Source organism: Crotalus tigris, unplaced genomic scaffold (genome assembly GCF_016545835.1).
Source record: "Crotalus tigris isolate CLP2741 ecotype Arizona unplaced genomic scaffold, ASM1654583v1 scf7180000023618.1514416, whole genome shotgun sequence".
Lineage (NCBI taxonomy): Eukaryota > Metazoa > Chordata > Lepidosauria > Squamata > Viperidae > Crotalus > Crotalus tigris.
The window spans coordinates 166,848-187,550 of record NW_024100082.1 but is presented as its reverse complement, the minus strand read 5'-3'; the positions used below and the strand labels follow the sequence as shown (position 1 = coordinate 187,550).

Here is a 20,703-nt window from a genome sequence, read left to right as displayed (position 1 = left end):
ACTTAATAACTTTATGATTTAAAAACCACTATCATCCTATTCTCAAAAAATTTGAACGATTATTGTGCATTATGCAGTTATGCCATTAGTCTAGAGTTTGCTTTCAGAGTAACATCTTGGTGTTCAGTCATCCAGCAGTTATTGCCCTTTATTTATAAGGCTCTTGTGGATTCCTATTAAAGTAAAATTTGAAAAACCCCACAAATATATATTGTACAAAATGTAATTTTATTATAATTTGTTTGTATGAAGCTAGCAAAATATAGTTTATTTAATATGCCAAAACAATAACAGATATTAAACAAATGAAATAAAACCCGAACACTTAGGAAATAATATATCAATATATACAAACTAACATTGCAAGTCAGAACAGGACTGTCAGAAAATTATTTTTAAAGCATTTACCTAGTGAAGGGATATATTTATTTATTAAATTATGAAAGGAATTCACTGCGTCCTTTTAGCTTTGAAAATAAACAACAATTTAGGCAAAGAAGTTCTGGAAGAAAATGAATCAATTTCTCATTTATTTGATTCATTTTTACTGTCTTTAATGGGATGAAGAATCAAAGGGGTAAAAAGTCTGAATATAATGGTTGCCATGAAACATTAAATGGGGATCTATTGTATTTTCTAACTGAAATTTGTATTAATACTATGAAAGAACTGACAATTGAATATTATTTACACAGAAAGTAGCAACACGATTCTGGGAAAATTGAACCCCCCATTGCAACATTTGCAGAGAGGGAATGTTGCAATGCACGTATTGTGCGTATTGTACTGTACTGCAAAATTTCCAAATGAGTTGCTGTGTTTGCATGCACTAGCAAAACTCAGCAAACTCTTATGGCACCTTAATGACACATATGTACATTGGCACACCATTGTCAAGAAGAGAATGTATTTATGTCTTATGTTTCAGTAAAGTAAGCGGTAGAAATTAATTTGACTGTTTTCCTTCATTGGTTAAAAATCAGTCTTGCTGATAATTTCCCTGTCATGTAAGATAAAACATAAAATATTTCTCTAGAGTAGTATCAGGGAAATTTATGATGATCTCTTACTCTATTTGTTATCTGACAAATTATTACATAAATACAATACATAAATCACAGTCTGGCTGAGAAAGTATTATTGGATTTTCACTCTGTTAACAACTTGTTTTGTTTACACACTGTTTCTATGCCCAGCATTACTGCTTATGTAGAAATAGTAAGAAACAAGGTTTCTCTGAAGCTATTTTGGAAATGGCTGGTGATTGGCAGGTGAGCTACTGCTTACTTACTCACTTGCTTAGGGTTGTTCAAAGGCTACTCCCATGAAGAAAGCAGGATGTGACCTAATGCAACAATCATAATCGAAATTTTTAAGTTTATTGGCCACACTTAAGATTCCTCAGTTGTGAAGGTGAATTAATTGCATCTGAAATGTTAAAGGGTCATGGTATCACAAAGTTTGAGAACCATTGTCTTACTGCTATTATGTCATACTGTAAATTTTATTTGTTTACCCAAATCACATTACATATATTTAGGGCATATGTGTGTGAGTGCATATATACTATTGTGTAAATGTATATATACATATACATAGACACACACACAACACACACACACGTGTGTGTGTGTGTGTGTGTGTGCGCTTCAACACAGCATGAAATATTGCAAATAGTGCAGCTTGTACCAGTAGGTATATTTCAAAAGCAAATGCAAAATAGCGATACAAACAAAGAAAATATAGACCCCAAAATAATGAGGATACAGAATTTACATTCTTTGCAGTCATCTAGTCATTAGCAGTCTGAAGGTCTATCATTAGCACTCTGAGAATCGTTGAGGCCATTTGTGGGTTTTTCCTGTATCCTCAGAGTCAACTGAATCAGAGTGCAAATGGAAGTGAACTTTCTTGGGACTGCTGAAAGGACTGCATTAAAAAAGGAGAGAGATGGTGTCATATTCCTCCCCTGAGTTGAGGGTGGGCTGTTCAATTTTAATATAGATAGTCTCTTTCATTCCTCATGGACTCCAAACCAGTGGTCCTCTTTATCCAGAATGTGACCTTTCCTTTTTCAAAGGAAAAAAACAAGAAAGTCTAGTTGTCTTTTGAAGGAAAAAAAAACACCTTTTAGGCAACTATGACCTGGATGATTGAGAATTGCCATAAACACCCTAAATGTCAATAATTTGGATTCTCGAGGGGACTTAACTATCTGCTCAGGATCTGATGTCAAAATCCCTGATATTGCTAAGGGAAAATACAGTTTTATTTCTCTTGGTGGATCTGGATCATTGGATTCCTAGAACAAGAAGTAATTCAATTTTCATTGGAATTTTTTAAAGAATGGTATTTATATGAGTAGTGGCTACTTGGGAAGGCAAATCTATCAGAATAATGTAAAATGATGGAAATATTATTCTTTAAAAACAAACTTATGAGGACAAAGCAACTATTACTATCTGTATAACCTGTTTAGGCATCTTATATGAAGCCAAAGTTTATCTGGCATTCTCACAGCAGCAAATGTGTCTATGAAGCGTATCTTTCTGCAATACATTTTCAAATTTATCTTATATTACATCCCATTTGAACATATGGTGAAGGAGTGGAGTGGAGTGGAGTGGAGTGGAGTAGACTGGAGTAGAGTAGAGTAGAGTAGAGTAGAGTAGAGTAGAGTAGAGTAGGAGCTGGAAGGTACCTTGGAGGTCTTCTAGTCCAGCCCCCTGCTCAAGCAGGAGAACCTATACCATCTCAGACAAGTGATTGTCTAGTCTAGCCTTTTTAAAAAAATTCTCCAGTGATGGAGCACCCACAATTTCTGAGGGCAAGCTGTTCCACTGATTAATTGTCCTCAATGTCAGGAAGTTTCTCCTTCAGTCCAGGCTGCTTCTCTCTTTGATCAGTTTCCAACCATTGTTTCTTGTCCTGGCCTCCGGTACTTTGGTGAATAACATGACCCCCCTCTTCTTTGTGGCAGCCCCTCAAATACTGGAATACTGGTATCATGTCTCCCCTGTTTCTTCTTTTCTTTAGACTAGTCAAACACAAGTCCTGCTGTTTTTTGTATGTTTTAGTCTCCAGGCCTTTGATCATCTTAGTTGCTCTTCTCTGATTTTTTTCCAAACTCTCAACATCTTTTTTGTGATATGGTAACCAAAATTGGCTGAAGTATTCCAGGTGTGGTCTTACTAGGTTTTTATAAAGTGGTGATCTTGATTCTATGCCTCTGTTTATACAACCCAGGATTGTATTAGCTTTTTTGGTTGCTCCTGCACACTGCTGGTTCATCGTTAAGTGATCGTCCACTAGGACTCCAAGGTCCTCTCACAGTTACTGTTTTTAAACCAGGTCTTGCCCAATCTGTACTTGTACCTTTGATTTTTCCTACCTAAATGTAAAACTTTGTTTTTCTCCACACTGAAACTCATTTTGTTGGATAGGGCCCATTGTTCAAGTTTGTCAAGATCTTTTTGGATCCTGAGTTTGTCTTCTGGGATGTTGGCTACTCCTGCCAGTTTGGTGTCATCTGCAAATCTGATGAGTTCCCCTTCAATTCCCTCATCTACGTCATTGATGAAGATATTGAAGAGTACTGGGCCTAAGATGGAACCTTGTGGTACCCCACTGCTTACTTCTCTCCATGTGGATGTAGTGCCATTGAGGACTACTCGTTGAGTACAATTTGCCAGCCAGCTACAGATTCATCTGGTGGTTATGTTGTCTATTCCACCTTTTTCTAGCTTACCAAAGAGTAGGTTGTGGTCTACTTTATCAAATGCCTTACTGAAGTCTAAGTATACTATGTCCACAGTATTTCACTGGTCTTGTTACATAGGAAAATGTCCTGCTCTTTCATATAAAAAGAAAGATAATAGTGAGACTAAGCCAAATCTACAAAACTTAAAGTTGGGGGGGGGGAGGAACCAAATCCACAAAAATTAAGAAATGAAAGGCTGGGGGAAATGTTATAGTTTTCCCCACAACAGCTGCAAAATGTATTTATCAAAAGATTCAATGTACATCTCTCCCATCAATGTTCCTCCAATTGTAAGGGGGGGAGTTTTAAAACATATTAGAGATTCAGAAATGAATTGTTTGCTTGAGGGTGTACTTTTCTGGAACTAAATGAAACTGAACAAATAGGATCAAGCTAGCAATCCAACTTTAAAGAAATGGAGGTGGAAGGGAGGAGACCTACTTGAGAAAGGTTCAAACAAATGAGTGAAAATTAATTATTTTAATTGTTAAGTAGATTTCACCTTTGAAAATCTTTCCTTTATGGTAACTTGCATGCCATGCAGTTAAAATGAGAACTGTCATAAATCAACAGTATGAAGGTATAGTAAAGAGAAGCAGTTTTTAAAACTGATTTCAAGAGAATTCATAAATACATATATACACACATATCACTTTTCCTTCCAGGATAATCAAACTTACATAAAGTGCAGGAAAGGTCACAAATCAGTTCAAATATTAAAGCTATAAGATAAGAAAAATGAAAGGAATTAAAGGAAAGCTAGCTAAAATTATGACAGCGACATCATTCATACAATTTTCTTTTACACAAATCATTCAATCAACAGTCATTTAACATCAATAAATTCTTGAACCTATTTCTTTTTTTTCAAACACACACAGTTCTTAAGTACCCCATTTTCATTGTGTTTAATTTACCTTTATGTTTCTCCTGACATGTCTAACTGTCGTTTCCAAATAACAAAGTGGAAAGAAGCACATAGCCATTTTCACTGCTTTCAACAAACATTCATTCCTTGAAACAGAGTATGTCTCTATAAGCATTTGCACATCTTAAAATTTCTTTTTCCATTTTTCTGTCTTAAGGAACATTCTGCCAGCACACAAAAATTCATCTACTTCATCTGCTTTAATTTTTCACCATTTATGTATAACTTGTAAATACTTTATTTCCCTGCCAATAATTTAATTTTCTAATCCATGCTACTCACTGCATGGATACAATTTCTAATATTTGGGGGAAATCATTCAGGTTATCAGTCAACCACATGACATCTGTATAGCAAAGTCAGACCACCTTCATTTACATAGTTCTCAATCTATGACCACAGTTGAGCCCAAAATTTCTGTTGCTAAGTGAGACAATTTTAAGTGAGTTTTACCCCATTTTACAACCTTTCTTGCCACAGTTGTTAAGTGAATCACTGAAGTTGTTAAGTGAATCTTCCTTCCCTATTGACTTTGCTTGTCAGAAGGTCGCAAAAAGTGATCACATAGCCCTGGGACACTGCAACCCTCATAAATATGAGTAAGTTGCTAAGTGTCTGAATTTTGATCATGTGACCATGGAGATGCTGCAACAATCATAAGTGTGAAAAACAGTCAAGTCATTTTTTCAGTGCCATTGTAACTTTGAATGGTCACTAAACAAACTGTCAATGACAACCTGTATTACATCTTTCTCCTTTTAGTTTTACAGACATGCCACATACTTATTTTTTTTCTTTTCTTTCTTTTGTTAATTCATGTTCTTTACCACTGACTTTCCTTACATTTGAAGACACAATCTTTTAACTGCTAGAGACTTCATGAAATGGGACCACGAGTTTGAACCTTACTGCCTACTCTGTTTTTGATCAAGCAAGGTTTTCATGCAACACTTTTAGTAAGACAAAAGAGGCATAGACTGTATTAACATTGTATCTATGAACATTGCTTTAATAATAAGGAAAGTCATCTAAATTTGCACATTTTGACCAATCTGCCATAATTACAAAACTGAATTTTGGTTCAAGCATGCTTATAATGTTCTATGCAAGTTAGATTCATTAATTCAGAGACTACCTTGCAAGTCAACATATCACCACCAAGTATATGCAGTGTATTGGCACAATTTGTTTCAAAGAAATGTATTTTCTGATAATTATCTGTGCTATAGCAACAAGATTGGAAAACAAATTATTGTTGAAATTAAGATAGCCATATCAATTCATTTTAATCCAATCAAACTAAATCTTGCAAGAGAAGTTTTATTCTTTATTCAATCTTATTTTTATCTTTGCTACTACATAACTTGTAATAAAGCCAGAGAATATTGCTTACTTGAATTAAAATAAAAATTGAGATAGAATAAGTAGGGCTATGTGCATCAATCTTTAATCTATTATCAATTTCCCACATGTCCATAATATCATTGGCATCCTGTATTCAATTAGTAGATGTCCCTTGGAAAGCCAAAATAATCTCTTGTTACCAAGTTTTTCATTTCCTGATATTCTGACAGAAATGTGTTTTACAACTTTAGATCATTAATTTTCTGAGTAAGTGTAGGCTTTCAACCTAAATTTCTTTTTCAATGAAATATTTCTTTTATTGGTTTTACTAGAAAAAAGACCTGCCTTCCCAAATTTTGGATTATGCAAAAATTGTTTGGTTCATCTGATTTGTTTTGTTTTGTTTTGTAGTGGGAGGTTATGATGGCAGTGTTCTCTTGTGTTGTCAGGATAATCAGAGCCAAGTTCTACTTCAGATAAATTCCTTGAAGCAGCATTTAATAAAGGGTGTATCTCTAAAGTTACTGGCATTTGGGTGAATCACTGTTATTCTTTATATATGTAACCTGCATCTTGTCTAGATTGCTCCAAGAAGATTTCTAACAAATTAGAGAATATATGTATATACCTGCATAGTTATGAAATTCACATCTGCATTTTAGATTTCAGCACCTGCTTTAGAACTACTGAAATGAATGGAATTTATTTAGCATTCTTATGATACATAAATAGGTCAAAGACCTATCAAAGTGAATTTTTTCCTGTAAATGTTGGATATATTTATTACAGCAACTTGGATTTGTTTTGTTTTTTAAAGGATCGAAGATACATTAGTGCACATTCTGATTTCTTCTCAATTAAAAACAGACTCAAGAGATTGTGAATTTGGAGGTGGGGGTCAGGGAAAGCACCAAGATGAGGAAAAGCAATGCTTTATCACATACACTCTAGTCATTTTTCTACTCAGTGTACTGTATGTATTTAGTTACTGACAGCAGAAAACTAGCTTGGAGGCCAGAAGATATACTGCAGATATTTTTGTTGCTACAATCCATTCATACATTGCTTATTTGTAGATGGTCCTTCTTGAAAGCTCTTTTGGAATATCTTAGATTACCAAATATGACTCAATTGCACGTTAATGAGAATTAAAATCCTATGAGCTGACTTACTCCTGTTTTAGTTGCCTTCAGTTGGCTCTGAAAATGATATATTTCAGAATTAAATTTAAAAACAAACTCACAGAAGCTGTACAACTAAATGTACAGAGGCATCCTTGATGAGATCAGTATTCTACATTTGTCAAGCATTTCCCAAGACTATGTTGCTTTGATATGCTACCAATTACCAGAAACAAAAAAGAAAAAAATACTGTAACTTGCCACTTAGAATAAATTTCCAGCCAGAGAAATGTGGTGCGTAGTATTGTAAATAATTTAAATAATTCAGCAACATGCCTGCAGAGATTTATTCAAGCAGCACTGAAAGAATAAAGAAGATTGCTCACTAATGGATCTTCCAGTGGGATGTAGAAACTCTGTTCAATGTTATTGGTATTCTTAAAAATCCTCTGCAAGTTAAAAAACATATCAGATTTAATGAGGAAATTCCAAAATTAATACTAAGCAAATTGCATGATTATAATAGAAAAACAAATTGGGAAAAAGCAATTAACTATCACATTAAGAAAACTGATAAGCCATTTTTCTAGACTTATATAAACTCAGTTACACACACACCCCACACAGACACCTTTCCTAAGAATTTTCATTTTGTTTGTCCATGGAAAATCCAGGTCAGGTTCACTAGAATAAATGTGGGAAGAAGATTCCACCTATGTACTGTTGTCCCGTGGCTCAGGATACTAGCTCTCTTCTAAATGCAAGAGTTTTGTTTTCTTTCCTTTTTTTTTTTTTTTGGACAATCCAGGTACTTTGCCCCAGGGAATAACAACATTTTACTGACTTGAGCTGATATAGGAAACTAGTGGGATTAGTACTTGGCTAAGAAACCATCAGAAAAAATAAGGTTTGTAGGCTAGATTGGGAAGTTAAACCCCACCACCATACCTCTGAAAAAAGACAGTGGGAAATCCATATACATTAGGAGAATTAAACTCTGGTAATACTCTACTTCTAGGGTATTAATAATCTCTTATGGCTGCCAATTTAATGAGTAAGATTATGTTCACGAAGTTTTTATATTGTATAACCATGCTATATTGGATCCTACGTGTGAAAGACAATGGACCAGAGAAGTGCCAGTATGCTAACATTCCATTTGTATTGTATGAACTTGCCACACAATAGATGCCATACAGTTCGGACAAAGAAAGACAAAAAAAAAAAAATAGTCTATCTGAACAAAGGTCAGTTAAATACATTCAATATCAGATTAGTAATAATGACAATTATCAAAGTTTTTCTGTTTAGAAACAACCTAACTTAAAAGCTAGCTGTCTTCTTGAGTGAATTCCATTAGCTTGCATATTGCTGTCAAAGTTACTATTACAAACTGAATTTAAAATAATAACACCCTAAACTAATTTTCAAACAATATTTACCTCACAATGTGGAGATTAATTTACTTATTGTTGCTTATAGTAATTTTGTAACAAAATTCAATTCAAAATATTTGACCAAACATATAGCAGACTGCTAATTTGATGAAAAATCCACTCCCAAAAATAATCTTTATCTGACTCTTCCACAAAGGGACTAGATAGCATTCATGTAACATGATTCTGAGAATCATGGTTTTCATACAGTAATCAGTGTTTTTCCAAAGAATATGAAGATCATCTATTAATAGTACAAAAACCTCCACTAAGAATGCAATATATAGATCTTCTCTTCAGACAGAGTATTGTTCAGAGACAAGGAGGCACCCTTAGCATTTTGGCCAGTGGTCAGATTCAGCCAGTTCGCACCAGTTCGGCAGAACCGGCAACTAATTTTTTGTAGCCCAGGCCTGGAATGGACTTCCGGAAGTGGCATCCACACAGAGAACCGGTTGTTCACATATTTGAATCCCACCACTGATTTTGGGGTAAGAAGCCAAAATCCAGAGTCGTTGGGGCAATGTGAGACATGGCATTGGTCCTTTTCACATTTCTGCACGGAACTGGAATTTTCAGTGTTTTCTTTTTCCCCCCAGTTTGGGGATGGACAGACAGATTTGATGTTTCTGAATTACATTCAAAACTATTTTAGGATTTATATTCCTCTTTTCCTTGTTTCCATCTTAAAATAATGGAAATGTCATTGCCAATGTTTACCATTGTTTTTAGAGAAAGGACCAGGCACTACGATCTGATACATGATATTCAGAGGCTGCATATGGTCTTGGGGTTGCAGGTTGCCCTCTCTGTGCCCAATATAGTCTGCAAACAAAATCCTCTTGTGGAAAATTTATCCTGATTAAAGCCTTCTTCAGTTTTAAAATGAACACAATTATTGCTCTGCAGATGTAGAAAAAAAATGTAGATGCAGAAAAAAAATACATGTAGAAAAAAAAGTGAAGCAATTTATGTTGTTGGCTATAAATCTCAATGCAAGCCACTCAGCCTACATAATACAGGATACCATAGCAACATTCCCGAGTACAAAATCACAACATTTTTAAACACAAGGAGATTTGGATACTGCCTTATTTATTCATCAGACACCATTTCAAGGGCAAATTTCCATTTTGTTTTTTTAAAAATGACATTTTCTTTCATCCCTCTCCTCCTATATGGGTTTGCCAGATCAGGATTTCCGTCAGTTTTTCCTTTCCTTCATAAATTTGATTATCCATCTGTCTTAACAGGTTCTGATATGAAATAACTCAATCATCATACTAATTGACTCTTCTTAGACAACACTATCCATTCATTAGAGGACACAAACATATTCTTTTCTCCACATTTGTATACATGCTAGAGTGTCAAGCCTGACAGAGTAGCTTGTGTCTTCCAGAAGGAATCTTAAGTCTTGAATGTGAGTTATGCCCTTCTTCTCCCTTGCATTTACTGCAGAGAAAGATCTCTGTAAGGTCAAGCTGAAGCCCTTATTTTGGGAATTGGAAGTGGGTATAAAGAGGATTGACAGGTTGTTGTTTTTTAAAAAAGATTGGGGAATGTATTTGTATACTGCATGTTGAGACTGTGTTATTACAGAACAAAAGTTGTGTTGAATGATATTTTCACTAACTTTATGCCTTCAAAATTATAAGCGACCACAGAAAGTATTGGTTACGAAATGCCAGTTTATCTGTATCTATATCATTTATATCCCTATCTTCAATCATCTTTATAACTCTGCAAGAAAACATTTGAAGAACATTTCATCATTTTTCATGGTGTGATGAGTTCATAATTTGTACTACATATTTAATATCAATATTAAATATTAGAGTGAATGCAAATTATCTTCACCCGTGCTTTATGAATGTCAATTGAAATGTCCTGCTCCTCACATAAATTATCTTTGTGCTACAAGATATTAAAATGTGGATTTCCCTTCTCCAGAATATCTGCTGAAAATAAGAGATGTTGTCATGAGATGTTGTGAATGCTTTGTTCTAGTTAGCACATAACTGGATCAAGGAGTCAGGGTGCATTTTTGGAAGAGTTTTTTTTTTATCTTGATGGAAATTATTAGAAATTGGTGGACACCTGAAAATTAGAAACAGTCCAAGATAAGAATATTGGAATATTATTTTTTAAAAAATAATGAACGAGAGAGAATAATTTTTATGACATAAGATCTGAACAACAGAACTAAAACCTGAAATACGTAAATTCAAATATATTTTGGATGAAAGCAAAATTACAACACTTAATGCATAATAAATATGTTTGAAAACATTCCACATAAAGAAAGATTAACAAATTGTTTAACAAACTATGTTCAAATCTAAATATTCTTTTCTGTACTTTAAGATAGTCAAATACACAATTAAGAGTCACAAGCAGCTACTACATATATTGTAGCTATAGGCAGGAATTCCACACAGTGAGGTTAAACACGTTCTCTCTTTTTTTTTTTAAATGTTTGAGGTCAAAAAGTCAAGAGGAAAAACAGACAGTTTTTTATTTTGTAGGTGCAATAAATAAAATTGTTTCAAACACATTAAAACCCACTGCATAACTGTTTGCATCTGTCTGTTTCAGAAGACCTGGCAATTTAAGCAGTTTCTTAGAATTCTAGTTCCTGTTGCAGACTCCATTTTATTTTAAGAAAGCAGGATGCATTACTATCTTAACATGATGCCTTGGTATCACATTGCACAGATTCAGTTTCATTGTAAGATCAGTCACTGTATTCAGAGATGGAAGGAGGTCAGGAACTAATGCTATTTTCCTCCACATTGTTCAGTTGAAAGAATAAAAAGTTACAGAAGATAGAAATTTACTTTCCTTAACAATGTAAGTCGATTCTGTATGAAATCATGCACTATACCCCACTGCCAGATGTTGACATAAGAATAGTGATGTAGCTGATGTTTTCCTTGTATGCACAAGAGATACATGATGACAAAATTGAATATGACACCTGTTTTTAATAGTAATCCCGGAAGATGGTTTGTGATGCAGGAAGAAGATTCCACAAACATTAAGTGGAACAAACAAATTGAATTTAAAGTACAGATCCATGAAACAGTGCATTTACACTGTTTAGAAAAGTGGTAATCTCAGGAAAAGATTCTCATTAGATATACTATACACAATTATTCTCTCCTCCTATAATTTTTTAATTTGGTTTCATCAATATTCTTCCTCCAGACCAAGTCACCAGGAAGTTCCCAAAATGATAAAATGCACAGATATATTTAACCTTTTGTAAAACATCTATTCTTCTTTTATATTGCGTCTTTATTTTGTTCTTGCATACTTAATCATTATTTGAATTTTGTGTGTATGTTTCTCTTTTATTTCTTGCACTGCAGAAGGCAAGTTAATTTGCCCTACATCTTTGAGTTACATACCATGTGTATCATTCTGTTAAATCAAATCAAGCAATAAAATAGCACAATTGTAAATGTCACTTTAATTTTAGTAGAATAATTGATTTGAGATCATACATTTTTTCATTCACCAAAAATGTAGAGGTTGAGAGGCAATCTAGTCACAATTTTTGTTAAAGAATTTGCACAGACTAGGAAAAGGTGGTGGCACTATCATATACAGGTGTACTGGCTTTTAGACATTCAGATAAACTGAGAGTTGCCACTCCTAAATACTTTCTAGTAAGAGTAGTGTTACTGGAAGATGAAACACTCAGTCATCTGCCTTAAGGGGAAACTATTTTATCTAATCCTTATTATTACTTCTGCTACTGCAATACAATATAAACACATTTTCTGAGATGTAGTTAGGTCACCTGGCACAAGATTCAACATTACATACATTATATTTTACTCCTAAAATTAAAACCTTTTGGTTTTAATTAGTACATGAAAATAAAGTTTTCTAATGGAAAACAACTAATTTTGTTTGCATTGAAAAATAGAAGAAGATAAAAGTCACAATATTGTTGCTTCCCTTAGCTAGTACCTTTGCAATATTATATTTTTTCTTCTTTTTCGTTGCTGGGGCAATGAAACAACAGTATTGTTCTACAGATTTTGCAAATCCCTATTCTCTTCTTTCAGAATTCTTAATCTAGAAAGGAAACAAGATGGATCATATCCAATGTGGCAATATATTCATAAAAATGTGGGCTTAAGCCATTTTTATTTGTTTTCCTTAGTTTGGAAATCCTGCAGTTATGTGGTTCATCTAGTACAGTAACAAAGTTTACCTAAGCTTGTAAAGCCATACTGGAAATTTATTAGAGAAGAAACAATAATTGTTCTGACAAGTATGCTCAGGTATACTTGAACTGAATCTTCTCAAATTTGAGTTCAATTTTTCTACAAGTCTCTCAGAGAGAAATCATGAATGAATGCATATAGAACAAACATCCTTTAAATATTAAGAGGTAAAAAATGCACAATTTAAAAAAAAACAGCATTCTTTATTGTAGGATTCAATCCAAATCAGTAACATTTCCAGAATTTCCTACATGGAAGCAAATTCTCCCACATAATTTCTGTGCTCTTATACCTCCTCTGAATCATCTGGTGCAAGACATTATTAACAACGATATTTGGCTACATAGTTCATTTCAGAAACCCTGCCTAGCTGTCTCTATATTTCTGTTTCTCCACAAAAGGAACAGAACAAAATATGCAGTGTGATAGAAATGCATGTGGTATGTTACTATATATAAACAATTAAGACATTAATATACCTATTAAACTTACTTATCCTAAAGACCCTTTTATTTTTAAAATGGCAACAGATAAACTATATTATTATTCTAAACTACAGCAGCACTGTAGACTGGACTACAGTGAATCCAAATGGTGGGAAAATTAAGGGAATCATGGATGCTGTAATCTGCATCCAGAAATTGCACCAAATCACTGGGCAAAAAAAGATACCAGCAACATTAAGCATTACATTAACATTAGAAATTATGAATCTGAGCTACCCATTTCACAACTGAAGCTTTTGACAGAGAAGTTTGGAAATCCAAATAATTTTCTCCAAATACAGATTGCTGTGTTTTTTTTTCTCCCTTCCCTTTCCTTCCTGCCTAATAACCTAGATGGTTTGGTGAACCCAAGACTATAGATACGATTTTTCCTATTCAACTGATTTCTTCTTTCCATGATTTCAAGCATCAGTCCTAACAATATCTGGTTAACATGTCAGAACAATAAAGGAGGATCTTCTTTCAGAAGGGAAATGGCTGCTACAGACTGAGTGCCTATTCACTTCCTTTAAAAAAAAACAACCAGTTGGCCTATGTTCACTTTTCCATTCGAAGGGGCAAATATATATTTTTCAAAGAAAATTAACATTGTCTTGAAACAATTGAATAAAGTATTTTAACAGCTCTTACAGCACACACATGTATAAATAATTGCAAATACTCAATCTTAAAACAGTTCACACTAACCTCTTTAGGATAAATATCACAAGAATGGATAATACCTCATATTCATTCTAGGCCTCTGAGAATGAAAGCCTTGGAACAGATAAGGCTCAAGTGGGACAGAAATAAACTGACTTTGGGTCAAGTATGACAGATGCAAACACAACAGGTAAGAAGCTCCTGCTTGGTGTCTTGCAGATCTCTTTCATAATCCTCAACCCTAGTTAACAGAGACCATCAAGTTGTACAGTGCATTGGCATCAAAGAATGAGGTACTATCACAGAATGTATTAGCTAGAATGTATTTATTATTACTCATATAGTGAGAACTTAGGCTAGGGTATACAACAGGATTTTACCCTCACAACAACCTAATGAGGTAGGTTGGGCTAAGAGACATTGGTTGATCCAAACTCTGAGTGGGAAATTGGACATTGCTTTGTCACAATCCTACATGATATTGGAAAGATATGTTAGGCCTATCTTGGTGACCCCGATCTTCTTTTATATCCTTTAATTGCCTACAAGGTGTCAATCTGTTCAATGCTCAAAATTGCCTCTAAGATTACCAACTTCATGGTAAGCATTCATCTTCGCAGAGAACACTATCCTTCCCAATAATGGTAACCCACACTTCTAGAGAGTTCCAGACACACAAGTCTTTAAATAAATAAATCTGCTGATTTCATTTCTCAATTGAGTCATGTCAGCAGCAGCATGAAACTCCTGCAAGCTAGTTATGTTGAACCTGTTAAAGAAACCACAAAAAAAACACAAACACACACACACACACAAAGAGAGAGAAAGAGAGAGAGAGAGAGAGAGAGAGAGAGAGAGAGAGAGGGAGAGGGAGAGAGACTGAGACTGATTGACTGCCTTTTCTTTTGGCAGTTTAAATCTCCTTAAAATGAGTCTATTTTCTCCAAGCTTTTATTTACCTAAAAAAAGTTGCTACAAATATCCTGTGCATTATAACAAATAAGAAGCAAGATATTTAATTTTTTTATGCACTCCAATCTTATAACTATGACTATAAAAGCCCTGCAAAACTAGTGATACAAATAAGTTTTTTCTATAAATCAGATTATATACAGAATATTCTCCTCATTTATGAGAACCAACACACCTGAATATGTGAATTGGTCTACTGCCTCTATTTTAAATCCATGACATTGACTATCCACATGAGGGGAAAATATACAAGCAAGAATGTCTTGGAGAAGAAACACACTTCACACATCATTAGACTCGATATACCAGAATCACATTTCAATTGTCATTCACTTACTTTATCAACAAACCACAGAAAAGCTTTGTAAAGTTAATTTTGCAAAAATATTATATATGAAGAGCAAGCACAGCATCTCAATCAGCTAACTTCAACAACCAGAGAACATCATACCAATAGCAAAATCAAACATTGGACAAATATTAACTTAATGTCTTAATCTCATTATAATTGCTTTCAGTACCTATTGCAAAAGAATCCCAATCAAAGATTGCTAAGCTGTCAACTGATTTTGATCGACTGACATCTAAATATAGAGATTTGCTATGGAAGTTTAAACACTGTAGAGTCTTGTTACCTTTGCAGCAAGTTTGCTCTGGGGATTCCTGAAGAAGGTGGTTTTGGCTGTAAAAAAACACTCCTCCAAGTCTTCATCCAAACTACAGTAGCCACTACTCATGCTCTTATGGACAGTCATCTGAGGAAAAGTTCCAAAATCTTCAGAACATGTCAACTCCAGGAAGCCAGAAAGTCAGGTACCTCCGAGTCTCAGCTCACTGCAGCAACAGTGCAGTTTCTCAATCGAGTTCCTGTGCAATCAACAGCGAGCACAGTTTCACCTCCTCCAGCTCCTACTTGCCATGCCTTGTAACAGTTTGTTCTCATCAGCAAATCAAATAATGGTGCTGGCTTTTCTTTCTTTTTTTAACAAAGTAAGCAAGCAAGCAAGAGTGAGACAAAAAATCTTGCCAGGAGAACCTTTCCTTTCCTCCTCCACCAAGCTCCCTTGTTTGGCTGTTTTCCAGAAACAAACTGGGTGCCAGGACCCGAGGGAGTTTTCTTTTGCTCTTGACTCACAAACTTGCTCACCATCTGTGCGGCTTCATTGGTCTCTCTGCAAGCCTAATTGTGAGAGCAGTATCGCCTTCCTCTGCCCCCCCCCCTCTTTCCTGCTTCTTTTTCTCTTGAACCACTTCCTCTTGCAAGATTTCTGACATAGTTCTTAAGAGAGCATTGACAGTATCTCAGTTGATTTTGAGTGACACAACTTGGGAACGGAAGAAATAGAGAAACAGAGTTGTACTCCCACAGGGGAGAAAACAACCTGCTTCTGGCTCTCCAGTATCCATAGCAAACCTTTACAAAAGGGAGGGGCAAAGATGAGAGCTGCTGATTAAATATGTATTACTTGACGTATGCTCCCAGGTAAACATCCTATGATAGGCTTAAGGCATGTCTGGTAGTAAGTAGTGAAAAGCTCTCCAAAATTATGCTTATCTATTCTCCGCTCAGTACCTATTTTAATAAGTTTTTGCAAGAGAAGGAGGGGGGGGAGAGAAACTAATGGGGAAAGGGTGTTGAAGAATATTCATGGGATTCCACAAGGACTTTAGGGACATTTAGAAAGTGGGGCCTCTACTGGAGATGGTCTGTGACATCTGTTATAATAAGCATCCATGTACATTTTCTATTTCATATATTGAAATATATCTGACTGACATATATGGTAAAAGGAAAGAAGAAAAACAGAGATTCCCTAGCAACATTTCAATGCAGGAACCCATCTGTGTTCTGTGCTAATTTTAGAACAGTCAGAAAGATTTTTTCCAGCATTCTTTGCTCAAAGAAGTGGCCGCTTTTTTCATAACCTTAGTAATCATCATCCATCAGAGGTTTTTTAATTATTTGTCACCAACTGTTATGTTAGAAGTACTTTGACACAATAATTTCAAAAAGCCCAGAATAGGGTTTTTTTTTTTTTAAATTTCATTTGATTTCTCTAAGTTTAGGCTGAAATATTGATCTCAGCTACCTTCTTCCAATCTCTGGGTGTCAAAATATCTTTATCCAAGAATACTAATATTTGCTTGGAAAGAAAGAGCTTTTTAAATACATTTCTTTGCTACAACTTGTCCAATACCTTTCTTGTAAAAATGCATTTTAAAATCTGTGCAACTCTATAGATTTTATACTCAAAGTAATATACTTCCCTTCCTGTATATTTTATACTCAAAGTAATATACTTCCCTTCCTGTATATTACTTTGCACATTTTAACCTGCTCAATTAACTATAGTGAGGCACATATGCATCTTTTTTAATACTTGTATTTCCTGCCAAAGGGTAATAAAGTTTCTAAGCTCCAACATTAGCAGCTTTGGATTGGTTTGCACAATATGCGGAGGTAACTTGTGGTACACTATACAAATATGTATGGATTTTAAAAAAATTAACTTTCAAATAAACCAGTTTTTTTTCTACTAGGACTTATGGCTAGTCAGTTAGAAAAGACACATGGGAATTTATTTTTATATGTGGTAAGTACAGCAATGCTACTTACCTTATGAAAAAGATCAAAAAATAAAGAACTACTTACAATGGACATGGGATTAATAATGACAAAACTAACAGAAATGGCAAAATTGACCGTTTCATCAGGGATAAAACTACAAATACTTTCTTAAAAGATTGGAAATCCTTCATAGACTTTTTGCTGAAAATAAAGTCAATAAAAATGACTTGATGATTTCTGCATTTGCTGATTGAAATAGGCTGAATATAGGAAGAAGTGAACTATGTGATATAACCTTGATGGGAACATACTCAGACTCCCAGGTTTGCATTTTGAGTCTGATTTGATTATTTTTATTTAGCTCCTGACCTTTAGGTGCTTTTTCAAAAAGGCAACTGGACTTTGTTTAGAAAAGCACCTTTGGGACAACCATGATCTGGATGATTGAGAATCCCCATAAAGCCTTTCCAAAGTGGCCTCTAAATCAGGTGAATGAAAACTCCCAGAATCCCCTATCAGCAAGGTCAGTATTAGAGATAGAGACCTCCCAGAAAGGCAGGTTGGCTGGATAAATGAAAGGACTGAAGCAGCAGCATTGCAATGCAAGCTCTACTATTTTTTGTGCACTCATCATGATATTATATAAAAGGGTAGAGCCTGCATACGATGGAATGATGCTGCTTTTGTCATTCTGTCAAAATCACTGTATTCCATAGTCACATCTATCTGGAGGTTGGGAAAGAATATATCACCTGTGCTTTGTATTATCCACAGCTTCAGATGCAATTAATCTCTTTATAAGTCATTAGAAGCTTGATAAGATTAAGAACTCTGATTGGCATAATAATTTTAAAAAATGCCAATGAATATACATACCTGAAGGACAAACTCTGCACATTAAAACTATCTACAGTTCTGCTCTGGTAGAACCCAAATTGCAATGACTTTTGAAATTTTCAACTTTACTCATCCCTGGAATTGTCACCAAAACAGGTTTTGTTTTGGTAAATATTGAACCAATAAACACCACGGTTCTTTCTGTCCAAAAGAAAGTTGACAGTGACAACATAACCTAAAAACTAAACAACAACAAAAAAATTGGACAGAGGCAGAAAATAATATACAATAAAACAAGATTTATTAGCAGGATAGGTTGTACATTTACCTTGCCAGACATCTAAATATTTTAAAAATTAGCATGGAAGGAAAGGGTGGCACTCAAAAGAGGTTTCTTTTTTCACTGAATACGTTTGATTAAAACACTATGTTTGTGGTCAGAAAGATGAATGAGCCACAGTTTTCCTGTAAGCAAACTTTACAACATAACACTTGTGATTTTTATTACTTCACTTCATGATTTTATACACTTATAAAATCATGAAGTAGCTAGGCTTGCATTAATGTGCAAGATCATCTCTCAAACATTTATGCTTAAATTGCCACCATCTAGTATGTGCTTTCCAAAAAAAATAATCACATTTAAACTTGCATTATGAATTTAAGATTAATTTACAATAATAACTTATATAACTTTATCAAAATGTAGAATCCTGAACAGAGAAATAATTCCTTATTCTCCAAAACTATAAACAGGAGCTAAGAACCATGTTTTCAAAGGTATTTTAATGCCTGCCACAGAACAATTTACAAAAGGCTATCTACAAAATCTAAATCCTTGAAAATTTTGATTTGATAGACATGAAAAAAAATCTCATAGTGTGGCAGAGGTGATCGTCTCACTGCCTTACTGGTTAGTCTGTATCATTACTGCATTCTTCTAAAAAGCATTAAGGAAACATACAGCACCGAACCTTTGCACACTTATGCCAAGTGGCAATAAAAAATTACAGCACATTTCCTAGTTATCAGCACCTTTGGATCAGTTTAATCTCTAACTAAGTGGCAGATTTCAACAGTCATAGTTACATAAATATCTAAATTGAGTCATATGATAAATGTATGTATTTTTTTCAACAAGATGTAGCAGTCTCGTTCATCATAATTCAAGTGACAGAAAAGGTGTTCCAAGTTTACTGCAATTTTACAAGTACAAAAAAACCTGTCTGCCCGCTTTTTTTGAGCACCGTCCAATAATCTTTGTTCTGGCATAATACTATCAGTAGTAAACATGTGCTGTCAATTAAATTAATTTGTCTTTCAGCTCCCCCAAGTGCTGTTGATGGGTAAAACATTTAGTTATACAGGTGTTTGTATCCTGACTGTCAGGATGGGAAGAAGGAAGGGTCCATGCACAGGAGTTAAATCTACTATAATTGCAGAAAGTCTTAAAATGCTGCTAGATATAACTGTCCACTAGTAACTCCTCAACAGAAGCTAAATCAAAAATAGATTAGCAGACTGTCAAAAAGAGATCATCAAGATAATTCACAGCACCATCACATTTAACAAAAATTACATTTTCTGAATGGTAACTTTCTAGATTGCATGATTTACTCTTCAAGTAAACTGAATCATTTATAAATTATAGAAGATATATAAACTGGTACAGCATAAGAAAGTGACTCATTTTCTCAAAATACTGAAGAAGAAAAGTCTACCTGTCACTGGATCAGTGTTATTTAAACGTATAGGAATTATTCTGACTGAAAAATTTACCTAGTCCCTTTTGAAAGACCCTACAAAAAGCCTACAATAAATGTATTTGAACTTGATCATTGTTTAGTTTCATTAACATTTTCCCAATGAACAATATTTTTTCATACAAATACTCCGGAGAGACTGAGCATCAATGTTTAAATATTTATTTTTCCTCAAGATCACATATGTATAGCCCAAGTTTTTTTTGAGGGGGGGGGAAGGAATTCTGCCATTTGTTGTTGTTTTTTGTACCTGATTCATTTCTTTTTTTAAATTTTGTACTTCAATAATGTTTGTTCAAGTCTTATTCTACTATGTCTATGTTTTTTCTCTAAAATAAAAAATATTGGGTTTTTTATAAAAGGCAAATAATACTACAAGAACAGTAATTAAGATAAAAATAAGGGAACCTCAAGTTTTTAGTATATCATGGGTGAACTTATACTGTAAAACATGTAAAAAACAAGAAAAAAGTCAAGAAAACAATTGTTCCATTAGTGGAAGAAAGTGGCGAGAAGGTGACAAGCAACTGGGAGAAAAGAGAACTACTTAACTCGTTTTTTGCATCCGTCTTTACACAAAGGGA

The 20,703-nt window shown here is 34.3% G+C and overlaps 1 protein-coding gene across 2 annotated transcripts in view; it reads right to left on the bottom strand.

The window, feature by feature from the left end:
• Positions 1–20,703, bottom strand: part of RASSF5 (Ras association domain family member 5) — a 75,140-nt gene that overhangs the window by 18,051 nt on the left and 36,386 nt on the right. Inside the window, exon 1 of one of the 2 annotated variants that reach the window (XM_039320070.1) lies at positions 15,586–16,353. The exons of the other annotated variant lie outside the window; for it this stretch is intronic. Within the exon in view, the coding sequence (XP_039176004.1) occupies positions 15,586–15,705 (120 nt within the window). The 5' untranslated portion in view covers positions 15,706–16,353. Of the gene's footprint in view, positions 1–15,585; positions 16,354–20,703 lie in introns of those variants that run through there. 2 annotated transcript variants of the gene reach the window in all.